Source organism: Cervus canadensis, chromosome 12, assembly GCF_019320065.1.
Source record: "Cervus canadensis isolate Bull #8, Minnesota chromosome 12, ASM1932006v1, whole genome shotgun sequence".
Lineage (NCBI taxonomy): Eukaryota > Metazoa > Chordata > Mammalia > Artiodactyla > Cervidae > Cervus > Cervus canadensis.
The window spans coordinates 7,878,339-7,901,955 of NC_057397.1; the positions used below are offsets into that span (position 1 = coordinate 7,878,339).

Consider the following 23,617-nt stretch of genomic DNA (forward strand, 5'->3'; position numbering starts at 1 on the left):
CACAGGGCGACAAGGCCGGAGGCCCGGCTGCGGAGCCCCGGTCTCCAGAGGTGGGCAGAGAATTAGCAAGAAGAGCCCTCAGAGAAACAGGGTGCAGGGCAAGGCTTCCCTCCCCACCCCCTCCACTGGCCCTGCGCAACTCAAACTACCATCAGTGGAGAAGCCCAGGCCCTCCAGAACACGCCCACATCATTCTCCCCACCTCTGCATGCGAGTCCCTACAGCACAGAGGACCCCCCACCCTCTCGGCCGGAAGTGAAGATGCCGCAGACTCTACCAATTCCGCTTTCTTTTTCACTCAGCGAACAACTGCTGAGTGCTGTTAATATGTCCCACCATGGAGGATCAAAAAATAATGAGACCCGAGCCTGGTTGCAAGAACCAGGTAACAGGAGACGAGCAACTAGGCGGAGCTGTGTGAGTCACCAGCTACGCCGGTGAGGGCAGGCGAGCCCTGGGGCCCGCGAGAGACAGAGGGCCACACTCGAGCAAGGCCTGAAGGCTTCACGGGTGAAGAAGGAAAGTTCCAGCAGGAGCAGCAACAGCGCAAGAGGCCAACAAGGCCAGCCCAGCAGGGTCCTCTCAGAAAGCTAAGTGCGCACAGGGCTGAGAGGCTGGGGCCTGCAGGAGCTGGGGAGGGGGAGAGAGGGCAGGGGAGAGGCGGGCAGGGCCTCACGCAGGCGCAGGGTGGCCGGGACCCACTCAGGGCAGTGTGCTCTGGGGGCCACCACACAGAGGCCCTGCTCCCTGAGCTGGGTGCTCAGAAACTCAGGTGTCCTCTGGAAAGCACCTGATTTCTTTGACTGTAAACATGCAGGTATCTAGATAGTTACACTGTAACTATAAAATGGTTTATACACTTATATAAAAATATAGTTTTAACCTGTCTCCCCACTAGTCAATTAGCTCCTCAAGCTGTCAGACCACGTGGCTGTGGTCTCAGAGGCATGGCAGAGGGGCGGGAGGTAATTCCCAGCGCAGCCATCAGACCCTGGGAGCCGACCCAGGCCCATCTGTTGCGAGAACTAGAATGCAGCACGTGTGCTGCTACAAGAGGAAACACAGAGACCAGTTCACTGCTTTCGTTGAGCAACTTTTAAGGCAAGTGGATTAGCTAACTCTACATAGAATTTGCTCATTCATTTGGTAATATTTATTTATGCCAATTACTTGTCAAGCAGAAAGAAACTTGACACAACCCCTGACTTTGTTAAGTTTACCATCCAGCAAAGAAGAGATCAAACAAGTGTAATGCACTATGATCAATAACAGTAAACACAAGACAGAAGCAAAGACTCAGGAGGGAACATCAGAAAGAAGCTGGTTTAACCAAGCGGAGACCTACGGGTAGGCTGGAGCTGGCTGGGCAGAGGAGGGAAGAGAAGAGGCAACGGAGGTGGAGGAGACCTGAGAGGAAAGACTCCGGCCGTGCTGGGCACTGAACAGCCAACAGGGACGAGAGGCCCACGGCCCAGGGCTGGAGAGGGCGGAGCCAGGCGAGGCAGCCTGCAGGCCAGGTGAAGGGGCTGCAGCCTCGCCTCATTCTGGGGAGAAGCCACAGCAGTTCTAACACCACCACCAGATTTATGTTTCTATAAAATCCCTCCGCAGGTATGTGAAGGATGAACATGTGAGGACACAGGAAGACAAACAGGAAGCAACTCCCATGGCCCAGAGCAGGAGAAGGTGAGGAACCGTCAGAATAAAAAGATGGATCCCTTATACTTGGAGGAAAGCGTCAGAGAGGCACCCTGGGTCTGTGGCATGGTCAACTGAGTGGACGGAGCTTTGACACGTTTATTAGACAGGATTTGGGGAAGAACTGATTTCAGCAGCAACAAAGAAGCTCCTCTCTGGCTGGTATCAGACGCTTGTGAAAACTATACATGTAGATATCAAGAGACAGCTGACCCCTGGACTCTGAGACACAGAAGAGAAGAGGGGCTGTACCCAGAGATGGACGGATGGATGTATGTTTAAAATGCTGATCCAGAAAAAACATGATTTTAACCAGAGGATCCAGAATCACACAAAGGAACTATTAATAGTATATTCAATTTCAATCTGCCACTGAAAGACAGAGGCGGGGGGGAGGAAATCAACAGCACATTTGTTCCTGACAACCAAATCTGACACCTCTCAATCCTTCCCAGTCTTTCAAAAAGACAAAACAAACAATGCACACATTGACATAATCCAAGAACTTTCCAAGGAGGACTTTCTGCACTTAGTAGCCTTGCAGCCAATTACACAGCACTGTAAACATTTACACTTACTTCAATAGTCTGAATCTAAACTGTCTTCAAGCCTAGGAGATTATGACACAGTTGAACACAATTTATAGCAACATCTTCTTAAATATGTTAAAACATGTTAAAATACACTCTTCCTCGGGTGCAATCTAAGGCAGGTTCTTTAACATTAAATTCATCAGTACAATAATGTTATTACAGAAAAGTCTCCAGACTGTTTTAAGGATAAAGGTTTCAGTTCAAATACACAAATATGGGCTTATTACTTTTAGGCTGTTCTAGTAAGGATTTTACACATCTTTACATAGGGCCATGGCTGTTCTATGAAGTTAATGTGACTGATCAGAGCCAGTGTGAGCTTTAGGACGTCCAACTGCAGACCGAGCTTTGGATATACAGTCTCTGGGTTTGAGGTGTGTCTCTATCTAAAAGTAGTGATTTTACACTTGAAAATAACCAATTCAGCCAATTCCTGGATAGGAACATTGCTGTCAGTATCACACAGCAAAAATTAATCGGGACGAATACCTCAGGGTGAGAGAGTAAGCAGAGAAGGCAGCGGGGCCTGTCCTGAGACCGTGCCCCACCCCCGCGGTTAGAACCTGCTCTGCAGTGATCCACCTGAGAAGACGCCTGCTCCAGTCCTACAGGCAGACGGACCTGACCTCAACACCCTCTCTACCTTTTCCCTCCTGTATACAGGTGAGCTCTTTTCTCAGGCCCACAGCCCACCTCTATCAGAATGATATTCCAATAAAAACGCCTCTATTTACTCTGCAGTCAGCAAATGTAATGGAAAAATAACTGGCTGCAATCAACTGCTTTGGGATGAGCAAAAACACTATAATCTCTTCCAAAGTTCATACTTCTAGTAAGATATTTAGATTTTTTTTCAATAATAAAATATTCACTACTAAAGTAAAGCAGCCTACCCATTTTGGTCTTATTCATATGTGAATCATATGCATTCTTAACTTCTACAGGTGTTCCTCAAACACGTGTTACAATGAAATGCTACATTTTATGTTTTTATTTTTATATAACTGAAGCCTCTAACCACATCACAGGGGAAAGCTATTTATTCACAGCCCTGAGGACCCTTAGAGACAAGCCCACCTTGCAATAACAAGGAGTTTCCAAATAAATATACAATCTTTACAGTGAGTAAAGGAAACCAATTTTTGAAATATGAAAATCTATGTTACTCCTTTTCCTATAGTCCTGTTTAAACTAGAAATTATTCTCTTTATCCTTTAAAAACTTCCACATGGCAGAATGAATAAGGACATCTTGATTAAAACTCAAAATAAGACATGAAACTTTAAGAGACAAAGGACAGGCTATAGAAAAAAATATTTTACTCACTAAATGCATTTTCATAAAAATAATTTCATTTACTATCTGAAATGCTCTCTAAATGGTTTTATGCAATAGTTGCAAACCCATACCAAATAATTTCCATCTTTCCTTAAATTTAACTGTAAATCTATTTGAAATAAGTCCTGACAAACTCTTATCCACCTTTTTAGTGAAAAAGCATGAATCTAAATAAAACTTAAACCGAACAGATTTTTAAGTTATTTATACCTTTAGCCCAACACACTGGAAATGGACTACAGCCGCTCTTCTCCATACAGACAGCACCTGCGGGTTCCAGGGCCCCTTGGCCCGCCACTTCCAACAACATAAACTCAGTCCTAGAAAGACCACGCCAGGAGTCCGAGCACCAAGTCCCCGGTCATCACTCCCACTGGACTTGCTTCGATCCACATTCAAGACTAAGCTTCCCCTCTGTGCTCCTTTTTTCAGAGCTTGAAGCAAAATTTGGGAGGTGTTCCTTCTGTAATATTTTCCAGCAGCTTGAAGAATGCCTCTCAGTTACAGAATCTTCTCAAGCTTCCGCAATCTGAAACACAGACCGTCCTGGCCGGATTAAGCTCCTGAACAGAAAGAAACCAGCAAGTAACGTGACCCCAAGGATCTGTGTTCCTAGATTCATTCAGGGAAGGAGGGCGAGAGGGCGGGGAGGAGGGGACAGAGGGAGGAGGGACAGAGGGAGGAGCCCCGGGCAGCCGGGAGCCTGCGCCTTATTAATATGCTAATCTCACCCTTCGGTTCAATTCATCTGGCTGACTTCTGTTTACAGAACTGACAGGCGACTCTAAAACTGGGTAAGCTGCAAATCAAGTCTGACCCAGATCAGGTCTGTAGGTGCCCGTGCAAACCATTTTTGTTTTCAAAGTCGTGCTTCTGGCATTTTACCAGACTAATTCTGACCTTACAGTTAAAAATAAGTACCTTAATGAAATAAGAATAATTTTGAAAATAAAATGCTGATCAATACTAAAAACAAGTCTGTAAAAACTATGTCCATAGGAACCCAAATGTATTTGAGGTTAAGGTATTTCTTCAGATGGATACTTGAAAAGTAAGTTTGTAAACTTATAAAAACTATCTAGAAAACACATAAAAACAAGAATGTGAGGTTGCCAGATACTTTCAAAATTAGTTTAATGGAATACTGAGAGATCCAAGATGCATTTCTTTTTTTAGCTTTAAAATATAGTAATAAACTCATACTGAACAAGTAGGAGAGAAAAACACTCTAATAATCTGTAAGAGCAACTTTCTTTGAAAATGCGAAGCTACTTACTTTCTTCATTCAAACTGAGAGATAATCAAGGTCATCTAAAAAATTCAGCTATTTGAACACATTCCACACTTAGGATCTGAGCAGTGAGATAATATTATCTTAGCAGAAAGATAATAAGTAACTAGGCTCCTAGAGCCTTGCCTGAGCACAGTTTAGCCCTCCTAACATATGGGTAATTTTGTTAGGAGAAAATCCCACACACTAATAAAAAGACAAGTACTCTACTTAACAGTGAACAGGATCTTATGACTTCACTAACTTCTTGGGGGGCGGGGCCGGGACTGAACAAAGGCTGTGTCCAGGGATGCCTCAGGGCCGGGTGTTCCGCTTCAACAGCTTGCGATGCTGCTCTGTCTGCAGGCTTTACCTTCGGGCTCCTAACTGTAGGCCTAACTCTGGTGACTGCCCCTACGCCACAGTGAAAACTATCATTTACCACAGAAAACTCTGAAGTCAGGCAACAGTGGGAAGAAAGGGGGCTCCAGAAAACACAGGCAAGCTAGCCAGAAAAAGAGCAGAAGAAAAAGACGGGCAGACCCGGTGGAACTCCTGAAAACCAGCCCAGCCTGCCCCACTATTGAGGCAAGCCGAGGACAGAAAGGCCCGCTGCCACCACGGGTGCATCGAGGCACATCCCAGGTATCTGGGTGTCCGGTTCAGCCCCTCAAGCAGGGCTCAGGGCTTAATCTGAACCATCAACCAACAGACTACAAATGGCCTGAGCAAACTGGGAGTCTCTCTTGGAACCTAAGATTCTCAAAAATGTAAAACACAACTCAAAGCTACCTTTCCTTGTCACCAATCATATTCCACACAGCAGATACTGATTACATCTAATTTTCACATCGAAGCAAAAACAGTACCACCACTGCTTTGAAAGATGAGTAAAGACAGAGCCTTTCAACCAGAGAGAGGCACGGTCAACTAAGCCCACCCACCATCCAGGAACAGGGTCTCCACCCACAGCCCAGAAGGCACGGCAGCAGCTGTCCAGAGTGAGCAGCGGGTGGGGCCGGAGCGCACGCGGGGTGGTGGAGGCAGACACAGCGCCCAGGGAGAGCGGGCATGAGGGGGGAAGCCTAGGGTTCAGATGAGGTAACCAGAGGGGCAGCTTTCTCTCCCTCCAACCAAGCTAACTGATACTTTATTTCAGTATCCGAATGTCACCTTCCCCTGTGCAAGGTCGAAAAGTTGGAAAGATACAGAGAAGCAAAACTTCTCCAGGACGGGAGGACCAGAGGCAGCTACAAGGAAGTTCAGCACCTCTGGTGGTGGTGGGTCAGTCGCTAAGTCGTGTCCAACTCTGCGACCCCATGGACTTGTAGCCCGCCAGGCTCCTCTGTCCATGGGATTCTCTAGGCAAGAATACTGGAGTGGGTTGCCCTTTCTTCCTCCAGGGGATTTTCCAAAGCCACAAACTGAACCAGGGTCTCCTGTCTTGCAGGCAGATTCTTTACCAACTGAGTTACAAGGGAAGCCCTCTGCACCGCTGAGGCTGCTGAAAAGAAAAAGCCACCGGTGTGAGGGCAGAGAAGGATGCAGATGCTCTGGGAACAGCAGGACAGCACCTACCAGTCAGCCCTGTGCCAGCTGCTTCAATCCTGAACACACCCCAACAGAGCACTTCCTCCCCCATGTCTACAGATGATGATCCTGAGGTTCCAGGTGGACCTGCCTCAGGCCGAAGAGCTGAAAAAGGACGAGTCCTAGCCAGGTTGGTCATATCTCTACTGCTGTTTTCTTTTTGCTAAACATTAAAACAACTCCTTCTTTTAAACTCCCAATCCAGTGACATCTTGAAAAGAACAGGAAAGGCCTACAGTTCATGGCAACAGAAGTGAAAAAAGCAAGCAAGCCCTTTAAGCTCTGATTTATGAAATTCTACATGTTAATACAGAAAGTTCTTTGATATTTGAAACAACTTTTTTGCAGTATCTGTCTAGCTAAGAACAACTAGTTAAGTGGTAAGTCCACTTCACAAGTAAACTCTTAATTAAAATTTACAAGAAAGATTACTATTTGCCCAGGCCCCAAGCCTTAGTCACCCCGACTCCTCTCTCTGTCTCTGAGGATCAAACCAATCCATCAGCAAAACCCACTATCCTTGCCTAGAAACTATACCTGAGAGGGCCGTGACCTCTCCCTGCCCACTGCCCTGTGCCTGCTGCCGTCCTGCACACGGGTCAAAGCCACATGCCAACCCCGCTCCCTCATCTCCGATCCGGCTGCCCCAAACTCCACTCTCAACCCAGCAGCTGCAATTGACCCTTCCTTTCAAAACAATCAACCACACCATCTCATTCCTTTGCTAAAACTCACCAAAAGTTCTCCAGCTCCCCCAGCAGGTGACCTACACACTGAGCACAGTCTGCAAGGCCCTGAAGGCTCCCCTCCCATCCACACCAGAATCCTCAGCAAGCCCACCCCCGGGGTCTTCTTAGCTCCAACCACACTGACCTCCACTCTGCCCTGTGCCCACACCAGGCGTGCATGACCTCAGGGCCTTTACATGGCCTGTCCCTCTAGGTGGGACACTCCTGTCTCAGATAACCACAAGGCTCAAATGTTACTCACTCCACTCACCTTGTCTAACAGTGCAGAGCCATACCCTAATCCCAGTCCCACCTGCCCCAAAGCACAGGCACCTCCTGTGACTTATCCCTGGCCCTTATCCCCTGCCCCGCTGTCCCACCACAACACGCTCTCCACAGCAGGAAGGACACCTCTGGGTCTGTGCACTGTCCCCAGGGCCTCACCAATACGGTCAGTACAGTGTACAGGCCGCACTCCACACCACCCTCTTGCCCCGTAGGAAGGAGGAGATGGCAGAGCGGCAGTCTAGGGCCTAGGTGTCAGAGCCCGACACTAAGCTCCGTGACAGCATGGCCAGCCTTGGTCTTGGCCACTGCGTCACCTCCAAGATCCAGCAAAGGGGTTTGAAAAATATCTACAGAATGAACACGTGCATCATACATGTTGCAAACCTTGCTTTTCTCCCCAATGAGAATGGAAAAAGAAAAACTGATATGAATTCTAGGAAAACCATATGGAAATACCCTTCCCCATCTGACATAAAAAATATACCACACAACTGAAATATTCTGATACTCTGAACAGAACTTCCACTGCAGATGTTGATAGAGCCAAATGATACTAGTGTGATAAGATAAAACCACTGGAGGGCTAGCAAAGAATGCTATGAACAAAGTTAGTGAGCAGAAGAACCCTTCACATACTATGTAGGTCTGCCCACTCTGGCTTCCCTACAGAAACCTGAAATAAGAAAGTCACCAGGGGGGACTTCCCTGATGGCCCAGTGGTTAAGACTCTGCTCTTTCGATGCTGGGGGGAGTTGGGGGGTGGGCGGCGTTGTTGTCCGATCCTGGTCAGGGAACCAAGATTCCACATGTCCCAGGGTACAGCCAAAAAACATTTTTTTTTTAAATTTTAAGAAATAAACAATCTTTAAAATAAGAAAGAAAAGAAAGTCACTGGGAAAGGACTATCAAGAAACAAACTGCTTACAAATGTCACAAGAGCAGCTCACAAAGATTCAACCCTGACGTTCAAGTTCTCATACACTTCTCACGGTTTCCATAGTTTGCCTTAAGTTAGACCAAAACTCCTCGGCAGTACTTCTTAGAAGAGTAAAGCACTGGTAAATGGTTTTATGTCAACCAACAAGAGGAATTTGTAAAAACATATAATGTAATTCACATTATATACACAATTCAAAATTTATATTGCCTTTCTTTATGCCTCATTAATCAAAAGTTACAGATTTAAATAAAATCAACACTTTTACAACATGGTACCTCCCTTAGCAACTGACAGGTACAATATACCCAACTTCTGTCAGGTGGGTGCCTGTTCTAAGCTTACTTCCATTCAGACTCAGAGAATTATCCGTTCAATGTCACTGTGACTCACTGTCTCCATCACAAACACAGAAAAAAAATTTTCTGCAAGTTTTAATATCAATAAAAATTATGACTTGGTAAGAACTAAAGAAACTTAGTCTTAACAATGGATATAATTACCTTCTGAAGACAAACAGACAATAGGTCTCAAAGCACAACATACTCCAAAAGGTGATGGCACTGGTATTACTTGTTTTCCCAGCCAAGCTTCGTGACAATTACCATACCTCCCTTCCGTTACTCTGGAGGAGCTCTGGGGAAGTTGAGGAAGGCACTGAATTTGCAACTGGAAGATGCAAAGGAGCCCCAGTTCTACCCATGGGACAAAGAAAGAGTCATTTCACCATCCTGAACCTCAGTCTGTTCACCTGAAAAACAAGGACAACGACTATCACTTATTGAACCGTGAAAATGTCAGTCACAAAACAGCAGAAGAGCAACACTAATAATAATGAAAATATGATAATAATGATGCCAAGTTAATGCCTACTATGCACCAAGCCCAGTTCCAAGTACTTTTAAAATACTGACTTATTTAGTTATTAAAAACCACTCCCACGAGGCAGACTCTATCACCTCCACTGCACAGATGAAGAAATTGGAGCACAGAGAGATAACTTGTTCCAGGTCACAGAGCTTCTAGGAGCAGAGCTGGAAATCAAACTCGGCCAGCTAGGCCCACAGTCTGTGTTCCTTACCAATCTGCTTGGTGTGCACGCATGCTAAGTTGCTCAGTCATGTCCAACTCTTTGTGATCTCATGGACTGTAGTCCACCAGGCTCCTCTGCCCATGGAATTTTCCAGGCAAGAATACTGGAGTGGGTTGTCATTTCCTTCTCCAGGGGACCCTCCTGACCCAGGGACTGAACCCGCTTCTCTGGCGTCTCCTGTACTGGCAGGTGGACTCATTACCACCGTGCCGTCTGGGAAGCCCAATTAGCTAAGTGCCTTACGCCTATTTTCTCAATTAACACAACCAACGATGTGCTGCTGCTGCTAAGTCACTTCAGTCGTGTCCGACTCTACGCGACCCTATAGACGGCAGCCCACTAGGCTCCCCCGTCCCTGGGATTCTCCAGGCAAGAACACTGGAGTGGGTTGCCATTTCCTTCTCCAATGCATGAAAGTGGAAAGTGAAAGTGAAGTCGCTCAGTCGTGTCTGACTCTTAGCGACCCCATGGACTGTAGTCCACCAGGCTCCTCCGTCCATGGGATTTTCCAGGTAAGAGTACTGGAGTGGGGTGCCATTGCCTTCTCCGACCAATGATGTAGATGATGTTAAAATCCACAGGTGACATGTGAACAAACCGAGGAGCAGAGAAATGAAGTAGCATACCCAACATCAAGCTAGCACCGGCACTCGGGTACTAGCCAGACCACACCCTTCAACCACCACCCCAGTGACGCTGCCTGCAGAGGCTGCAAAGCTTTCCAGAGAGGGGGGGAGGCAGGCCCCACCTGGCCTCCAGAGGATGACTACTGGGTCACGGCGAGGACCAAAGGGACAAAGAGAAAGAGAAGAAATGTGCCTGAGGGCAGAACACGAGACAGACAGGCCACTCTCTCCCGTACACAGCACCCCGCGGTGGTCCCTGGTGTCAGCAATCCTACCCAGAACACACTCAGACAAGATGCTGAGCTTGCAGCTGGTACCTGAAAGACGCATCCAAACCACCAGGAGACACCCATCTATCGTAATGGATGAAGCCACACTCAAGAGATGAGACAGAGGGAAAATGTCTTCTAAAAAGGCAGAAAGCCCTGAACCTATTATTAATCTAAATAATCCTGAACTAGAGGGTTCTCAGAGACACTAGTTCATGGCCATTTCTTATTTTGCCACATAAAAGATCAACACTAAGTTCCAGGTTAAGAATCAATTGAGAGTTTAAGAGGGAAAACAGGACCCTGACATGTGTGAGAAGACGCTGCTGTAGTTTTTCAGAGCACAATGGCAACAGAGGAGCAGTGACACAGGGCGAGGGAAGACAGTCCCCGAGCCAAACTTTCAGCCTAAACACACTGAACAGGCAACGGGGTCGAGGGTGGCCTGTGTGTGCTGACCAGAGACACAGACGATCAAAAGCAATCACGCAGTTAATTAATATGTTGAGACTGTTCAACTTTGAAACTTTCATTGAATAGGCATATACATATCCAACTTACCTCATCATTTCATCATCATATATTTTTTACCCTATAAATCCAATTTATCCATAGTTTGACCACTCACCTTATTTAGCAAACAGCGACAGTATCAAAGCACTGGCTCCCCAAATTAGGTAAGTGAAGCGGAGAGAGCCCAAGGTTCAGAACCTCTGGCGTCTGGTTAAAAACCAGGCCGTGCGGCTGCAGGCTGAGCACAGAGGGCTGTAGCTAAAAGGGGCGCTGGGGCCAGGGGGACCCCTGGTGGTAAATGAGCCTCTTCTACAACCTACATTCCTCAGCTATAAAGAGGGACACATCAACCACCTACATTTTAAATTATCCCTCACAGTGGCCTGGAAAAAGAAGGCGTTTCTACAGTGTAACCCAACAGAAGCACCCAGCTCGGATCCAGTCCTGACTCCAGTTATACTCTGAGTAAGAGGCACCAATGAGGCTTCTCTCTTTCCAAACACAGCTGCACAGTTGGCTGGCTTCCTTTGTCCATCTCCCTCCTCCATGACTCTGGTCTTGTCACACTGGTGTCAACAGATGCTATTCCAACTCAGCCACAAGCATACAGAGTCACTTTTTCAATTCTACCTAAAATTTTTTATCATTAAAAAGTTATTAAACTCAGCCATAAAAAAAGAAAGAAAGAAAGCCATTTGCAGCAACATGGATGCAACTAGAGATTACCATACTAAATGAAGTCAGAAAGAGAAAGACAAATACCATATGATATCACTTATATATGGAATCTGACATATGGCACAAATGAATCTATCTGTTAAAGACAAGACTCACAGAGAACAGACTTGTGGCTGCCAGGGAGGAGGGGGAGAAGGGGAGGAGCAGCTGGGAGTCTGGGGTTGGTAGATGCAAACTATTACATTTAGAACGGATAAACAAGGTCCTACTGCACAGCACAGAGAACTATCTTCAATATCCTATGTAAACCATAATGGAAGAGAATATTTAAAAAAAGAATATATGTATGTGTATAACTGAGTCACTTCTCTGTACAGCAGAGATTGACACATTATGAATCAACCATACTTCAATTTTTAAACCAACGCCACCCTTATCAGGATTATTATCACTATTTAAAAAAAAAAGAAAATAACAAGTGTTGGCAGAGATGGGGAGACAGAAACTCTTGCATACCATTGGTGGGAACGTAAATGGTGAATCTGCTACAGAAAAAGAGCGGAGGTTCTTCAAAGGAGTCAAAACTAGAACCACCACATGATCGAGCAGTTCCACTTGGGGAATCCTACATCAAAAAGAACTGAAGGCAGGGTCTTGAAGAGATCCGCACACCTCTGTTCATAGCAAGTATCCACAACAGTCAAGAAGCGGAAGCAACCCAAGTGTTCATCGATGGCTGAATGCAAAAATGCAGTGTATATTACAGTGGGATATTATTCAGCCTTTCAAAGGAAGGAAATGCTGTGACCTGTGAAACAAGCACAGGTACTGTATGTGTACTGTGTGATTCCACTTATTCGAGGCATCTAAGGTAGTCAAGCTCATAGGAACAGAAAGTAGAACAGTGACTACCAGGAGGCGGGGAGAGGGGAAAGGGGGTACAGAGCTTCAGATTTACAAGATAAGCCTAGAGATCTGTTTCTCAATGACGTTCATACACTTAACACCACTGACCCACACACTTAAGAACAGCTAAGATGGCAAATTTTATGTTCTGTATTTTTTGCCTATCCCAATAAAAAACTTAAAATGTTAAAACCACTTTAAAAGAATGCATCTCACATTTTACAACAAATCTGCAAATGTGACACAAATATGTCTACCTGTATGGACAAGGGGGAAAGCCTGGAGACATCAGAACAAGCCTGAAGTCCAAGAAGAAGGAAAAAGAGAGACAACAACCTATCCTGGACTAGGCTAGATACGGGCCCAGCGCTGCTGACGCTGGTCTGGCACTGGACAAGGGCTTTATGTGGCTTACAAAAATTAACCCCTTAATAAAATCTGAGATCATTACTAGTATCACCATTTTCAAGAAAAGAAACAGGCTTACAGAGGTACGGGACATAAGATCTGATGAGACTTTGTAAAAGTCAAGGCCACACGTGACTCCAAAGCCTAAGCCTGAAAGCCTCAAGCTGTCCATTCAGTTTGTTTGAAATATTCCTTGAATTCTGACCTTGCCACACAGTAGATATGTGACCTAGGGCACTTTTTTTCTTTTTTAACTTCTCTTTGACTTGGTTTTCTCATCAGTTAAATGAACTTTAAAATTATATCTACCATTCACAGCTGTTAGGAGAATTAAATATCATAACATAAAGGGCTTTGACATCATCAGGGTATTACTTTGCATCTTCTGGGCTGGCACAGTGACTTAATAAGTACCAGGAATCCAAGAGTACCTAGGACAGACCCCGGGTCCCCAGGAAGCTGAGAGCTCACAGAGAACACACAAGTCCCAATAACCACGCTCCTGGCAGACTGGTTGAGGAAACCCCCAGTAAACCTCCTGCACTGTTCAAGGGTTAAATGGTTCAGAGGTTTCTCTGAATCACTGAAAAAACTGGGAACTGCCTCCATGCTGAAAAGAAGGGGAATGAGCAAATAAAGCCTGGAATATAAAGATGAGTGACTACATACATGTGTAAAAAAAACAGTGTTTGCTAAAAAGTTTTCACTGATACTGGAAAATATTCATTAATGAAAAGAAAAAAAGGAACATGTTCTATAGTGAATTAAGGTAACTCCCAGTCCTAAACTGCAAGGATTTTCAATATATATATTTTAAGTAATAAAAATAATAAATGAACACAAGAAAATAACTGTTTAGGACTTCCCTGGTAGCACAGTGGAAAAGAACCTGCCTGCCAACGCAGGGGACAAAGGTTCGATTCCTGGTCGGGGAAGATTCCACATGCCTCGGAGCAACTAAGACTGGGTGCCACAACTATTGAGCCCGCACTTCAGAGCCTGAGCTCTGCAACAAGAGAAGCCGCAACAGTGAGAAGCCTGAGCACCACAACTAGAGAAAGCCCTTGCACAGCAACGAAGATCCAGTGCAACCAGAAATAAATAAAATTAAAAAAAAAAAAAAGAAAATAACTGTTTAAAGAAATGATATCTGGTAAAGTTCCCATTATTTTTCTAAATAACACACAGTCAAACAACACATCAAAAGAGAAATTGAGAAAATGTTCAGCACAGGACTGACAATTAACAACAGAAGATCAAAATCTTTAGGATGGAGTTGAAAGAGTACACAGAGGAAATTTTTAACTTTAAGCACTTATATTTAAAGGGCAAAAACATGAGTTGTCTGGTTTTTTTTTACCTTAAATGAGAAAAAGCACTAGCAAATTAAATCCAAAGTAGAAGTTAAGACAGAACAAGGAGCAGCACTGGGGCAAAAGGAAAAATAAGTAATAATGACCCTAAAAAAAAAAAAAAAAAGTAATAATGACCCTGTCTTCATTAAAAGTTTGGTTCCATCCATCATGGACCTTTCGTGTTGATTCTTGACTTCTAAAAATACTGCTCAGACACCACTTATCTTGATGACCAAGTGTTTTGGGGTCCCTGAGAAACGCCTCGCCGGAGTCCTGCCCACATCTTCCCATTCCCACACTCCACTTCCGCCCACTGGCCCACCCGCCACAACCCCAAGGCTCCCCACACCTAGCGCAATCACCTAGGGCTTTGTGAAACTAGAAACATTTCTGCCCAAGGCGTGTTAAATACAGTCACTCGACTCTGAAAGTTCCCTCTGAGAACAATAAAGGGATTCAATACTTCTTTTTAAACACCAGAATCACAGTAACTAAACTGTAAAAGCATATCTATTTTACTGGAAACAGTTGTGATGCATTTTTTACACTGAACCAACAAACTCCTGAATTCATTAATGTCTGATCTTAAAGGAAGGAGGCAAGCCCTAAAAATGTGTAAGCAAAATCCATGCTTGCTTAAGGCTATTTGCACCTCCTATGAAACAGCAGAAACCCTTCTTATTTAGGTCCCAAGAGCTGGAATAAAAGCAGCAACCGCTCAAATTCACAAGCCACATGGGCAGGGCATGACGGCTTCACAGGAGAGGAGAGTCTGTAACAACTCACTTATTCAAAGATTCCTCCTTCCCCCTTTTTTTGAGATGTTTGAATCCAAGGGAGGTGTAACAGCATGTCCCCTAGAAAAACAGGAAAACTGCATAAAGTACAATAATCAGAGAGATGCTGGGGAGTGAGAACAAGAGGGGCTAAGACTTCAGAGGGCGAAGAACCACAAAGCCGAGCGGGTCTCCTGCAGCTACTTTGAACTTTGGTGTTTATTTGCCAATCCTGTGAACAAGGAGGAGGCTGAGAGCCCAGGCTCAGCATCCACAGAAAACTGCCGCCAGAGGTCAGAGAAGCATGAGAAGCTTTGGCAAGCTAACAACCTAAAAGCAAATGTACTGTCTTTCCTGCCGCACATTACTCAGCAATGAAAGGAAGGGTACTGACGCAGGCTACAATGTGGACAAAATCAGAAAACATTATGCTCAGTGAAAGAAGCCCAACATAAAAGTGCTTAACATGCATATTAAACACTATATAAAATTTTCAACCTAAGTCCCATGAAAGTTTTAAATCTAAAAAATGATTTAAACATTTTACATTTACCTACAGCTCTTCAATCCATTATAAGATAGTCTAGAGAACATTTAAAAAAAACTTCCTAGAAAGATAATCTTTTAGAGAAGAAATTTCTTCAGTTAAATAAAGCCATTATACAGCTTATTCTTCTTTGGTGATATGCCCTGTGCATGCATCTTTAACTAATAATTAAGTGGTTCATTCAAAAGCAGAAAACTAAACATCAGAAACAGATGAAAAGGTATCTAACAAGAACAACTGAAAACATTCGAATTCTGACTGTAGGCAGAAAACAAGATCTAATTATAAAACATAGGAACATGGGTCTCCTATAACACAAGAGTTACTTAACATATATATGCCAAATTTACATATTTTAAAAAAACCTATATTGCTTCCCATTATGTGATTGGGAGAATAAGGGCCAAGAATCTGCAAAAATACTTTAAATTTTCTTTTTATAATCATTACTGCATACTTTTATAATTATTTCCTGGGGAAATTTTAATTACTTCAGTTGTGCCTTTAAGTAACTCCAAATCTGATTTTGCTTAAAAAAAAAAGGTTATGAAATAAATATATCTGTACAAAATGCACTTAAAGAATTTATGAGAGAACATGCATTTATTTTTTGCTCTACATACACAGTCTAGATATGATTACAGGTGGTTTAAAGCACAGTCCTCTCACTGGGATCCTTGAATTACCACCTAAGAACTCGGAGTACAGGAATTTCCTGATGTATATTTCCCAAGCCTTAAATGGAAATCAAATATTATCTTTAAGTAAGAAATAGAAATATGAATTCATCTAAGAAGAACAAAAGAGAACACAAAAATAACAGCATCACCACCCGCAGGGTTTCCTGTAAAATATAATTACACATTCCTAGTCCCAAGATTTCCAGGACATTCACAACTCTTTCCATGTGACCTTGAAGTTACCACCTATACTTGCTACAAATACAATATGATCTCTACATACAGTTGCTGACTGAAATTCTTTCTTCTGCTGAAAACTATACTCAGGACAATCTCATTCCAACATCCCAAACTCAGTCATTCTCCACATCATTCTCACAGTTGTCTAAGAAACCCATCTCCTCTCTGTACATCTATCACAATCCACAGTGAACCCATTTTTGTCTCCCTTACAGAGTCAGGCACTGAAAAAGAAGGCACCCTTGGAGTCTGCTGCTCAGCTAAGGAAACCACTCTGCTCTGCCGTCTGGGAAAGCTCCCGACAGCAGCCGCAACGTGTCCTGGAGTAACACCACCATCACGATCACTGCATAAATGCTGTGCAAACGCGTAAATGCTGTGCAAACACCATGCTTTCTACCCTCTTCCAGATAAAATCCACTTAAGAACTGACACCACTTTCACAATCAGAACATCCTGCAAAAAAAGCTACACCCTGTCCCCTTTCCCATCTTCTCACCTGAACAAAAGTAAGGTCTGGGGAGCCGGGGGGTTTGGGAGCAAAGAGAAAGGCAGGTACATTTTCTTCAGTCATCTAGAAGTGTGCGTCACACAGAAAACTCCTCAGTACCTAACGAGTGCAAGTTTATGCTGAACTTCGCACCTAAGTCAGGTCAAGTCAGAGTCACTGAGTCCGACTCTTTGCGACCCATGGACTAGACAGTCCATGGAATTCTCCAGGCCAGAAAACTGGAGTGGGCAGCCGTCCCCTTCTCCAGGGGATCTTCCCAACCCAGGGACTGAACCCAGGTCTACCACATTGGAGGCAGATTCTTTACCAGCCGAGCAACAAGGGAAGCCCAAACTAAGGATTTATTCTAAAGATTAAAAGTCGCACTCAAGAGAACAAATATATTTTTAGTAATTTTTTAAATCGTGTATAAATTATGACAAAATTAAGCACACAGGTGATCAGTTTTCTCAAATATGTTAAATACCCCTGTTACTGACATACAAGGCAGTGAAGTTCAGCTTTGAACAGTGAAAATGCAGCTCCAAGACTGACCAAGTCTCACTTGCCCTCAGCTACCAAGAGGATCAATTTAGGATCAAGAGTTTCCACATAAACACAACAGGCAGCCTGCATCAATGCTGCAGGTCCAGAAGAAAACTACCACTTGAGGACACCCAAATCTTTCCCATTTAAATCTGAAGAATGAGTCTGATCTTGATGCCTGAAGTCACATTCACCCCTTGTTCCGGTGTATGTCTAATGTGACAGAGGTTATGAGAAAATGTCATACATACACCCAAATACCACTATTCTACCAAGCTTTTATATTTCAAAACCACTGTCACTAGTAGGTAGAAACTACATAGCAGGTACACACTTCTTCATTTTATGATATGTCACTTCACAAAGGCTTACATAATGAAAAATTAATATTTAAGCTGTACTAATCTCAATTTCATAAACAAAGATATTGTTTTAAAGGGAGACATTGTTATTAAAATGTACATTAAAAACTACAAGAAGAGCCAAAAATGATTCCAAATCTCCAACCAATCATCTGCAAGATTGGGGGAAAAACTCTCCTTCAGCAGTGCAGAGCACAGGGCTAGGGTCACGCAGGTGCTGGGCAGTCTGCTGACCAATGAAGATCTCAGGCGTCTCCCTTCTCACGCTCACTCACCAGGCCCAGCTACACTCACTGCTCACTACACGAACACATCACTGACAGATGAGCAAGTGGCTGGAAGAAAATGACCTTTGCTTGAAGGAGTTGGGATTAATGGTTACGGTCAGGACAAACAACAAAGCATGTGGTAAGCCAGGTGAGAAAAGCTATTTTGCATGAAACACAATGCAGAATAAACCAAACATCCCATATCAGTATAATAACAAAACAAAATGAAAGTTTTGCCAAAAGAAAGAACAGGCTTCCCTCTGTCAAAATGGAAACTGCCTGAGATTCTGTAGATAGTAAAATCAGTAGCTAGGAGCACATCAATGCTGTATACTGTCATCCTGCTTATTTAACTTATATGAAAAGAGTGTATCATGCAAGATGCTGGGCTGCATGAAGCTCAAGCTGGAATCAAGACTGCCAGGAGAAATATCAGTAACCTCAGATATGCAGATGACACCAACCTTATGGAAGAAAGCGAAGAGGAACTAAAGAGTCTCTTAATGAAAGTGAAAGAGAAGAGTGAAAAAGTTGACTTAAAACTCAACATTCATAAAATGAAGATCATGACATCCGGTCCCATCACTTCATGGCAAATAGATGGGGAAACAATGGAAACAATGACAGACTTTATTTTTTTTGGCTCCAAAATCACTGCAGATGGTGACTACAGCCATGAAATTAAAAGACGCTTGCTCCTTGGAAGAAAAGTTATGACCAACCTAGACAGCACATTAAAAAGCAGAGACATTACTTTGCCAACAAAGATCCATCTAGTCAAAGCTATGGTTTTTCCAGTAGTCATGTATGGATGTGAGAGTTGGACTATAAAGAAAGCTGAGCACCAAAGAACTGATGCTTTTGAACTGTGGTGTTGGAGAAGACTCTTAAAGAGTCCCTTGGACAGCAAGGAGATCCAACCAGTCCATCCTAAAGGAAATCAGTCCTGAATATTCATTGGAAGGACTGATGCTGAAGCTGAAACTCCAATACTTTGGTCACCTGATGTGAGGAACTGACTCATCTGAAAAGACCCTAAAAAAAATAATTAAAAAAAAAAAAAAAAAAGACCCTGATGCTGGAAAAGATTGAAGGCAGGAGGAGAAGGGGACGACAGAGGATGAGATGGTTGGATGGCATCACCAACTCAATGGATATGAGTTTTAGCAAGCTGCAGGGGTTTGTGATGGACAGGGAAGTCTGGCATGCTGCAGTCTATGTAGTCACAAAGAGTCAGACACAACTGAGCAACTGAACTGAACTGATGAAGAAAGAATGGATAGACAAAACAGGATAGACTCTTGCAAGGAAACACTACTCAGCAATAGAAAGGAACCAACTACACAGCAATGTAGATGAATCTCTACTACATCATGCTAAAAATCACCTTTCACAGTTATAAGCAGTGTACCATTCTGCTGACATGAACTCCCAGAATAGGCAAAAATGACCTGAAGTGGAAGCAACACAGTAGTTATGGGGGGAGGGGAGCAACGAGTGGTTGGGACAGGGACTGTGACCATGGAGGGGCATGAAGGAACTTTCTGGGGCCCTGGGGCCCTCCTAGGCACTAAAGCCTTGCTGTGTCCTCCATTTCTTGTTTGTAGGAAGAAGGTTTCAGCCTCCAAGACCTTCCCTGAGTTGCAAAGGACAGATTCAAACAGTTACTAATTAGAGGGGTAAGGGAATGCAGAAAGAGAGGAGGAGCAGTAGAAACAACAGCGTGTGAATAAAGCAGGGTCCTGGTTCCTCCTCAAAGGGTAGATAACGTGTAACCATCTAATACAGGTCTTCTACAGCAACTAAGGGCCCCACCCAGGTGGAGGACCGTAACTTCAGGCTGAGCAGAACCCAAACTGGACGGAAGTGCAAGACTGGTGATTGAGATTCCTTGAACACCACCTGTTACCTCTCACCAGCCAATCAGAGGAGGGTCACACACCCTGCAGTCACCCTCTCCCCTGGAATTTTGCCCCAAGAACCAGCCAGGATTCAGGTCTTTTGAGCATGAGCTACCCATTCTCCTTGCTTGGCCCTGCAATAAACCTCTCTCCTTCAAATTCCAGCATTTTGGTTTGTTTGGCCTCCGTGCGGGACAGGCACACAAACTTGGATTCACAACAAAATGACAACGGTGTCTACATTGTGATAAGTGTGTGAGCTGCAAAGGCAATGTTAACTTTTGTAAATTTGATCATTACATGAATTACATCACGGTCATTCTGTTCTTTCCACACTGTTCATGGGGTTCTCAAGGCAAGAAGGCTGAAGTGGTTTGCCTTTCCCTTCTTCAGTGGACCACGTTTTGGCAGAACTCGCCATCATGATCCATCCATCTTGGGTGGCCCCACAAGGCACGGCTCACAATTTCACTGAGTTAGACAAGGCTGTGGTCCATGTGATCAGTTTGGCTAGTTATCTGTGACTGTGGTTTTCATTGTGTCTGCCCTCTGATGGATGAGGATAAGAGGCTTGTGGAAGCTTCCGGATGGGAGGGACTAGTTGTGGGGAAAACTGGATCTTGCTCTGGTGGGCAAGTCCATGCTCAGTAAACCTTTAATTTTCTGCTGACTGGTGGGGCTATGTTCCTTCCCTATAGTTTGGCTTTGGCAGAGGTAATGGTGACCTCCTCCAAAAGGACCTATGCCCGCATGCTGCACCTCCCAGGACTGCCGCAGTCAGTCCCTGGCCCCACGGCAGGTACTGTGGACCCACGCCTCCACCGGAGACTCCCGAACTCTCGCAGGCAAGGCTGGCCCAGTCTCTTGTGGGGTCACTGCTCCTCTCTCCTGGTGCACACAGGGTTTTGTTTGTGCCCTCCAAGAGTCTCTGTTTCCCCAGTCCTGACTCATCGCAGTATCTAAGTGGTAAAAGGCACGACCACTGCAACCTACTCTCACAGTAAATACACATGTGCACGTACACGGAAAGACAGAGAGAGGGTGGGGTGGGGAAAGAGGAAAACAGGGTTGGGGAGGGCGTGCAGGCAGATGTAACAGAACATTGGTCTAGCATCTGGTGAATCCAGGTGAAGTGCGATATTCAGGAGTTCCCTATACCACATCTTTACAACTTTTCTATAAAAGAAAAAAAATTTTTTCATCTAAAAAAAAACAAAACACACTGTACACTTGAAACACTGTAAAGCAACTATACTTCAATTTTAAACAATTAAAAAACAAAAAACAAGGAGCAGCAAACTAGAAAGGGGGCTGGAGGGGCTTTCTGAGGCAGTCAACCCAAGGTAGACCACTGTCATTTTGCTGTTAAGCCCAGTTCATGTGCCCAAAGCACAAGGAGGCCCAACAAACCAAAACACTGGGATGTGAAGAAGAGAAAAAGGTTCATCGCAGATAAAAAGGCAAAAGGCAAAAGCTCTGTTACTGCACACTGAAGGCAACAAGTGTTCATACTGCAGATCCCAAGTCACCCAGAAAGGCTAAAAGTGAGTTTGCTATCTTTCAGTACATTTTGTTTAAAAGACCTGGTAAGTATCCTTTAAAATATATAGGAAAATAAATACGGTTACATATTTTTTAAGTGTATAATCCACTTGTTTTTCCTATTCTGCGTATACAATAACTTTAGGCAACTTGTACCAAAACCTCTCAGGAGACACTCCACACGTGTGCAGCAACAACACAAGCCAAATCAAAGCGAATACCCCGCGAACCGTCCCCCAAGTTCATGCAACAGGACCCCCGCAGCACCTGGAAATGCCGTCAACTGAAGGAAGCACCCCAGCCTTCTCCTCGGCCTCTGGACCAGGATTAAGTTAATGCAGGGTCCAGCGGAAAACACAGGGATGGAGCCAGACAGCAGAACATAAGCAGGACAACTTCACCCTCTCTTCTGTTCCTCAATACGCTGCCAAGAGGCCACTAGCGGATCTTGGCCGTGTGTTCACTGCACAGAGGGTGGCAGGCAGGAGCTGCGGTGAGCCGGGCTGGACACACACACGGTAGGAAGCTTTACGTATCCAGGGGAGAGTAAGGAGGGCCGCAAACACAGAGGGGCACGTGCAACAAAGGGGCAGAAACCAGCTTCGCTGTACCACTGACCCTGCTGTAACCACACAGAGTGGTGTCCTCCCATCATAAAATCATTAAGTCATCATTTAAAACAGTGGCCTTCTTACTTTCTAAAGTCAAACAAATTCTGATTTTTAAATAAAAATTAAAACCCTCATACACAACCTTGCACTTTAATTTCCCTCCCCACTCTATACATAAACAAGGGCCTACTGGGAAAAAATGCTAAATAACTGCTCTGGAGGACATCAAAAAGCACCACAGAGCAATAACAAGCAACTCTCCTGCATGCTTCTTAAAAACTGTACTTACAATTGCAATTAAGTCTTAAGCTCAGTGAAGCCAATGTGTATCATTTTCTGTGTGCATTCTTGGTATTTCTAGCAGTGTAAAATATACCTGTATCCTACAATTACAGCTGACTAAACAAAACAGCTGAAGACTACATAATTAAATTTGTCTCATTAACCAGAGAAAACATTATTTATTAATTGTAAACACTGGTAAAACTATTTTTCTCCAGAGCTACAAGAACCTGAAATCCCCTAAAATAATTTAACTTTTAAAACATCTTTTACTTATGCTAATTACACAACATCTGTAATATACAATCATGTTATATGAAGATAAACTACATTATAAAGGCTTTAGAGATCATGAATAAATAAGCATACAAAAATCAGCCAAGGACTTCAAGGTTACATGTTTTCAGAAGCTGTGTCTATGGCTAAAATCTACTTCACTTAAACTTCCAGGATACCTCATCCAGAAAAATAAAGTTTAATCCAGCCTGAAAGAAAACCTGAGCTCAAGTGTGTGCAGTATCTGTGTGTATACACACAGAAGTCACCTATCTTTGAAGCCTGAGGTACAATTTCCATACAGGAAGACCTCCAGCCCAGGAGCTCTGATGAACGTCCTCTGTGGCGTGGCCACTGCCACATGGAGGAACGGCTGCTTTCCGTCGCCCCAAGGAGTGTCCTCATGACCCCGGAACACAGGTCTCTGTCCGGCAGCCCAGGCAGCCACTCACCTCATGTCTGCTCTCAGAGCTCTGCCTTTACCAGGATGTTACATCAATGGAACCCCAGCAACACGAGCGCTTCATGTTCTCAACAGGCAGAATGCTTTGGAGACGCACCACTTTGCTGCCTATGTTGGTAGCTAACTCCTTCCTGTTGCTGCTGCTGAACAGGATTCCACTGCAGGGGTGGACCCCAATCTGCTCATCCGTCTTCCAGCTGATGGGCATTCAAGTTGTTTTCCATTTTAAATGATTATGAATAAAGTTGCTATAAACATTCATGCACAGGGACATAAATTTTCATTTTTCTTGGATAAATATCTCAAAATAGGATTACTGGATTGTATGATAAGTATATATTC

At 44.2% G+C, this 23,617-nt stretch overlaps 1 protein-coding gene across 21 annotated transcripts in view; it reads right to left on the reverse strand.

Annotated features, from left to right (window-relative positions):
• Window positions 1-23,617, reverse strand: part of PTK2 (protein tyrosine kinase 2) — a 206,076-nt gene that overhangs the window by 150,470 nt on the left and 31,989 nt on the right. For 9 of the 21 annotated variants that reach the window (XM_043483574.1, XM_043483562.1, XM_043483560.1 and 6 more), the window contains exons 3-4: window positions 8,946-9,193; window positions 3,840-4,158 (exon numbers count right to left, since the gene is read on the reverse strand). The exons of 6 other annotated variants lie outside the window; for them this stretch is intronic. In XM_043483574.1, coding sequence (XP_043339509.1) covers window positions 3,840-3,939 — 100 coding nt within the window. In that variant the 5' untranslated portion in view covers window positions 3,940-4,158; window positions 8,946-9,193. The remainder of the gene's footprint in view (window positions 1-3,839; window positions 4,159-8,945; window positions 9,194-23,617) is intronic. 6 more of the 21 variants (XM_043483572.1, XM_043483569.1, XM_043483564.1 and 3 more) reach the window with 3 other exon arrangements.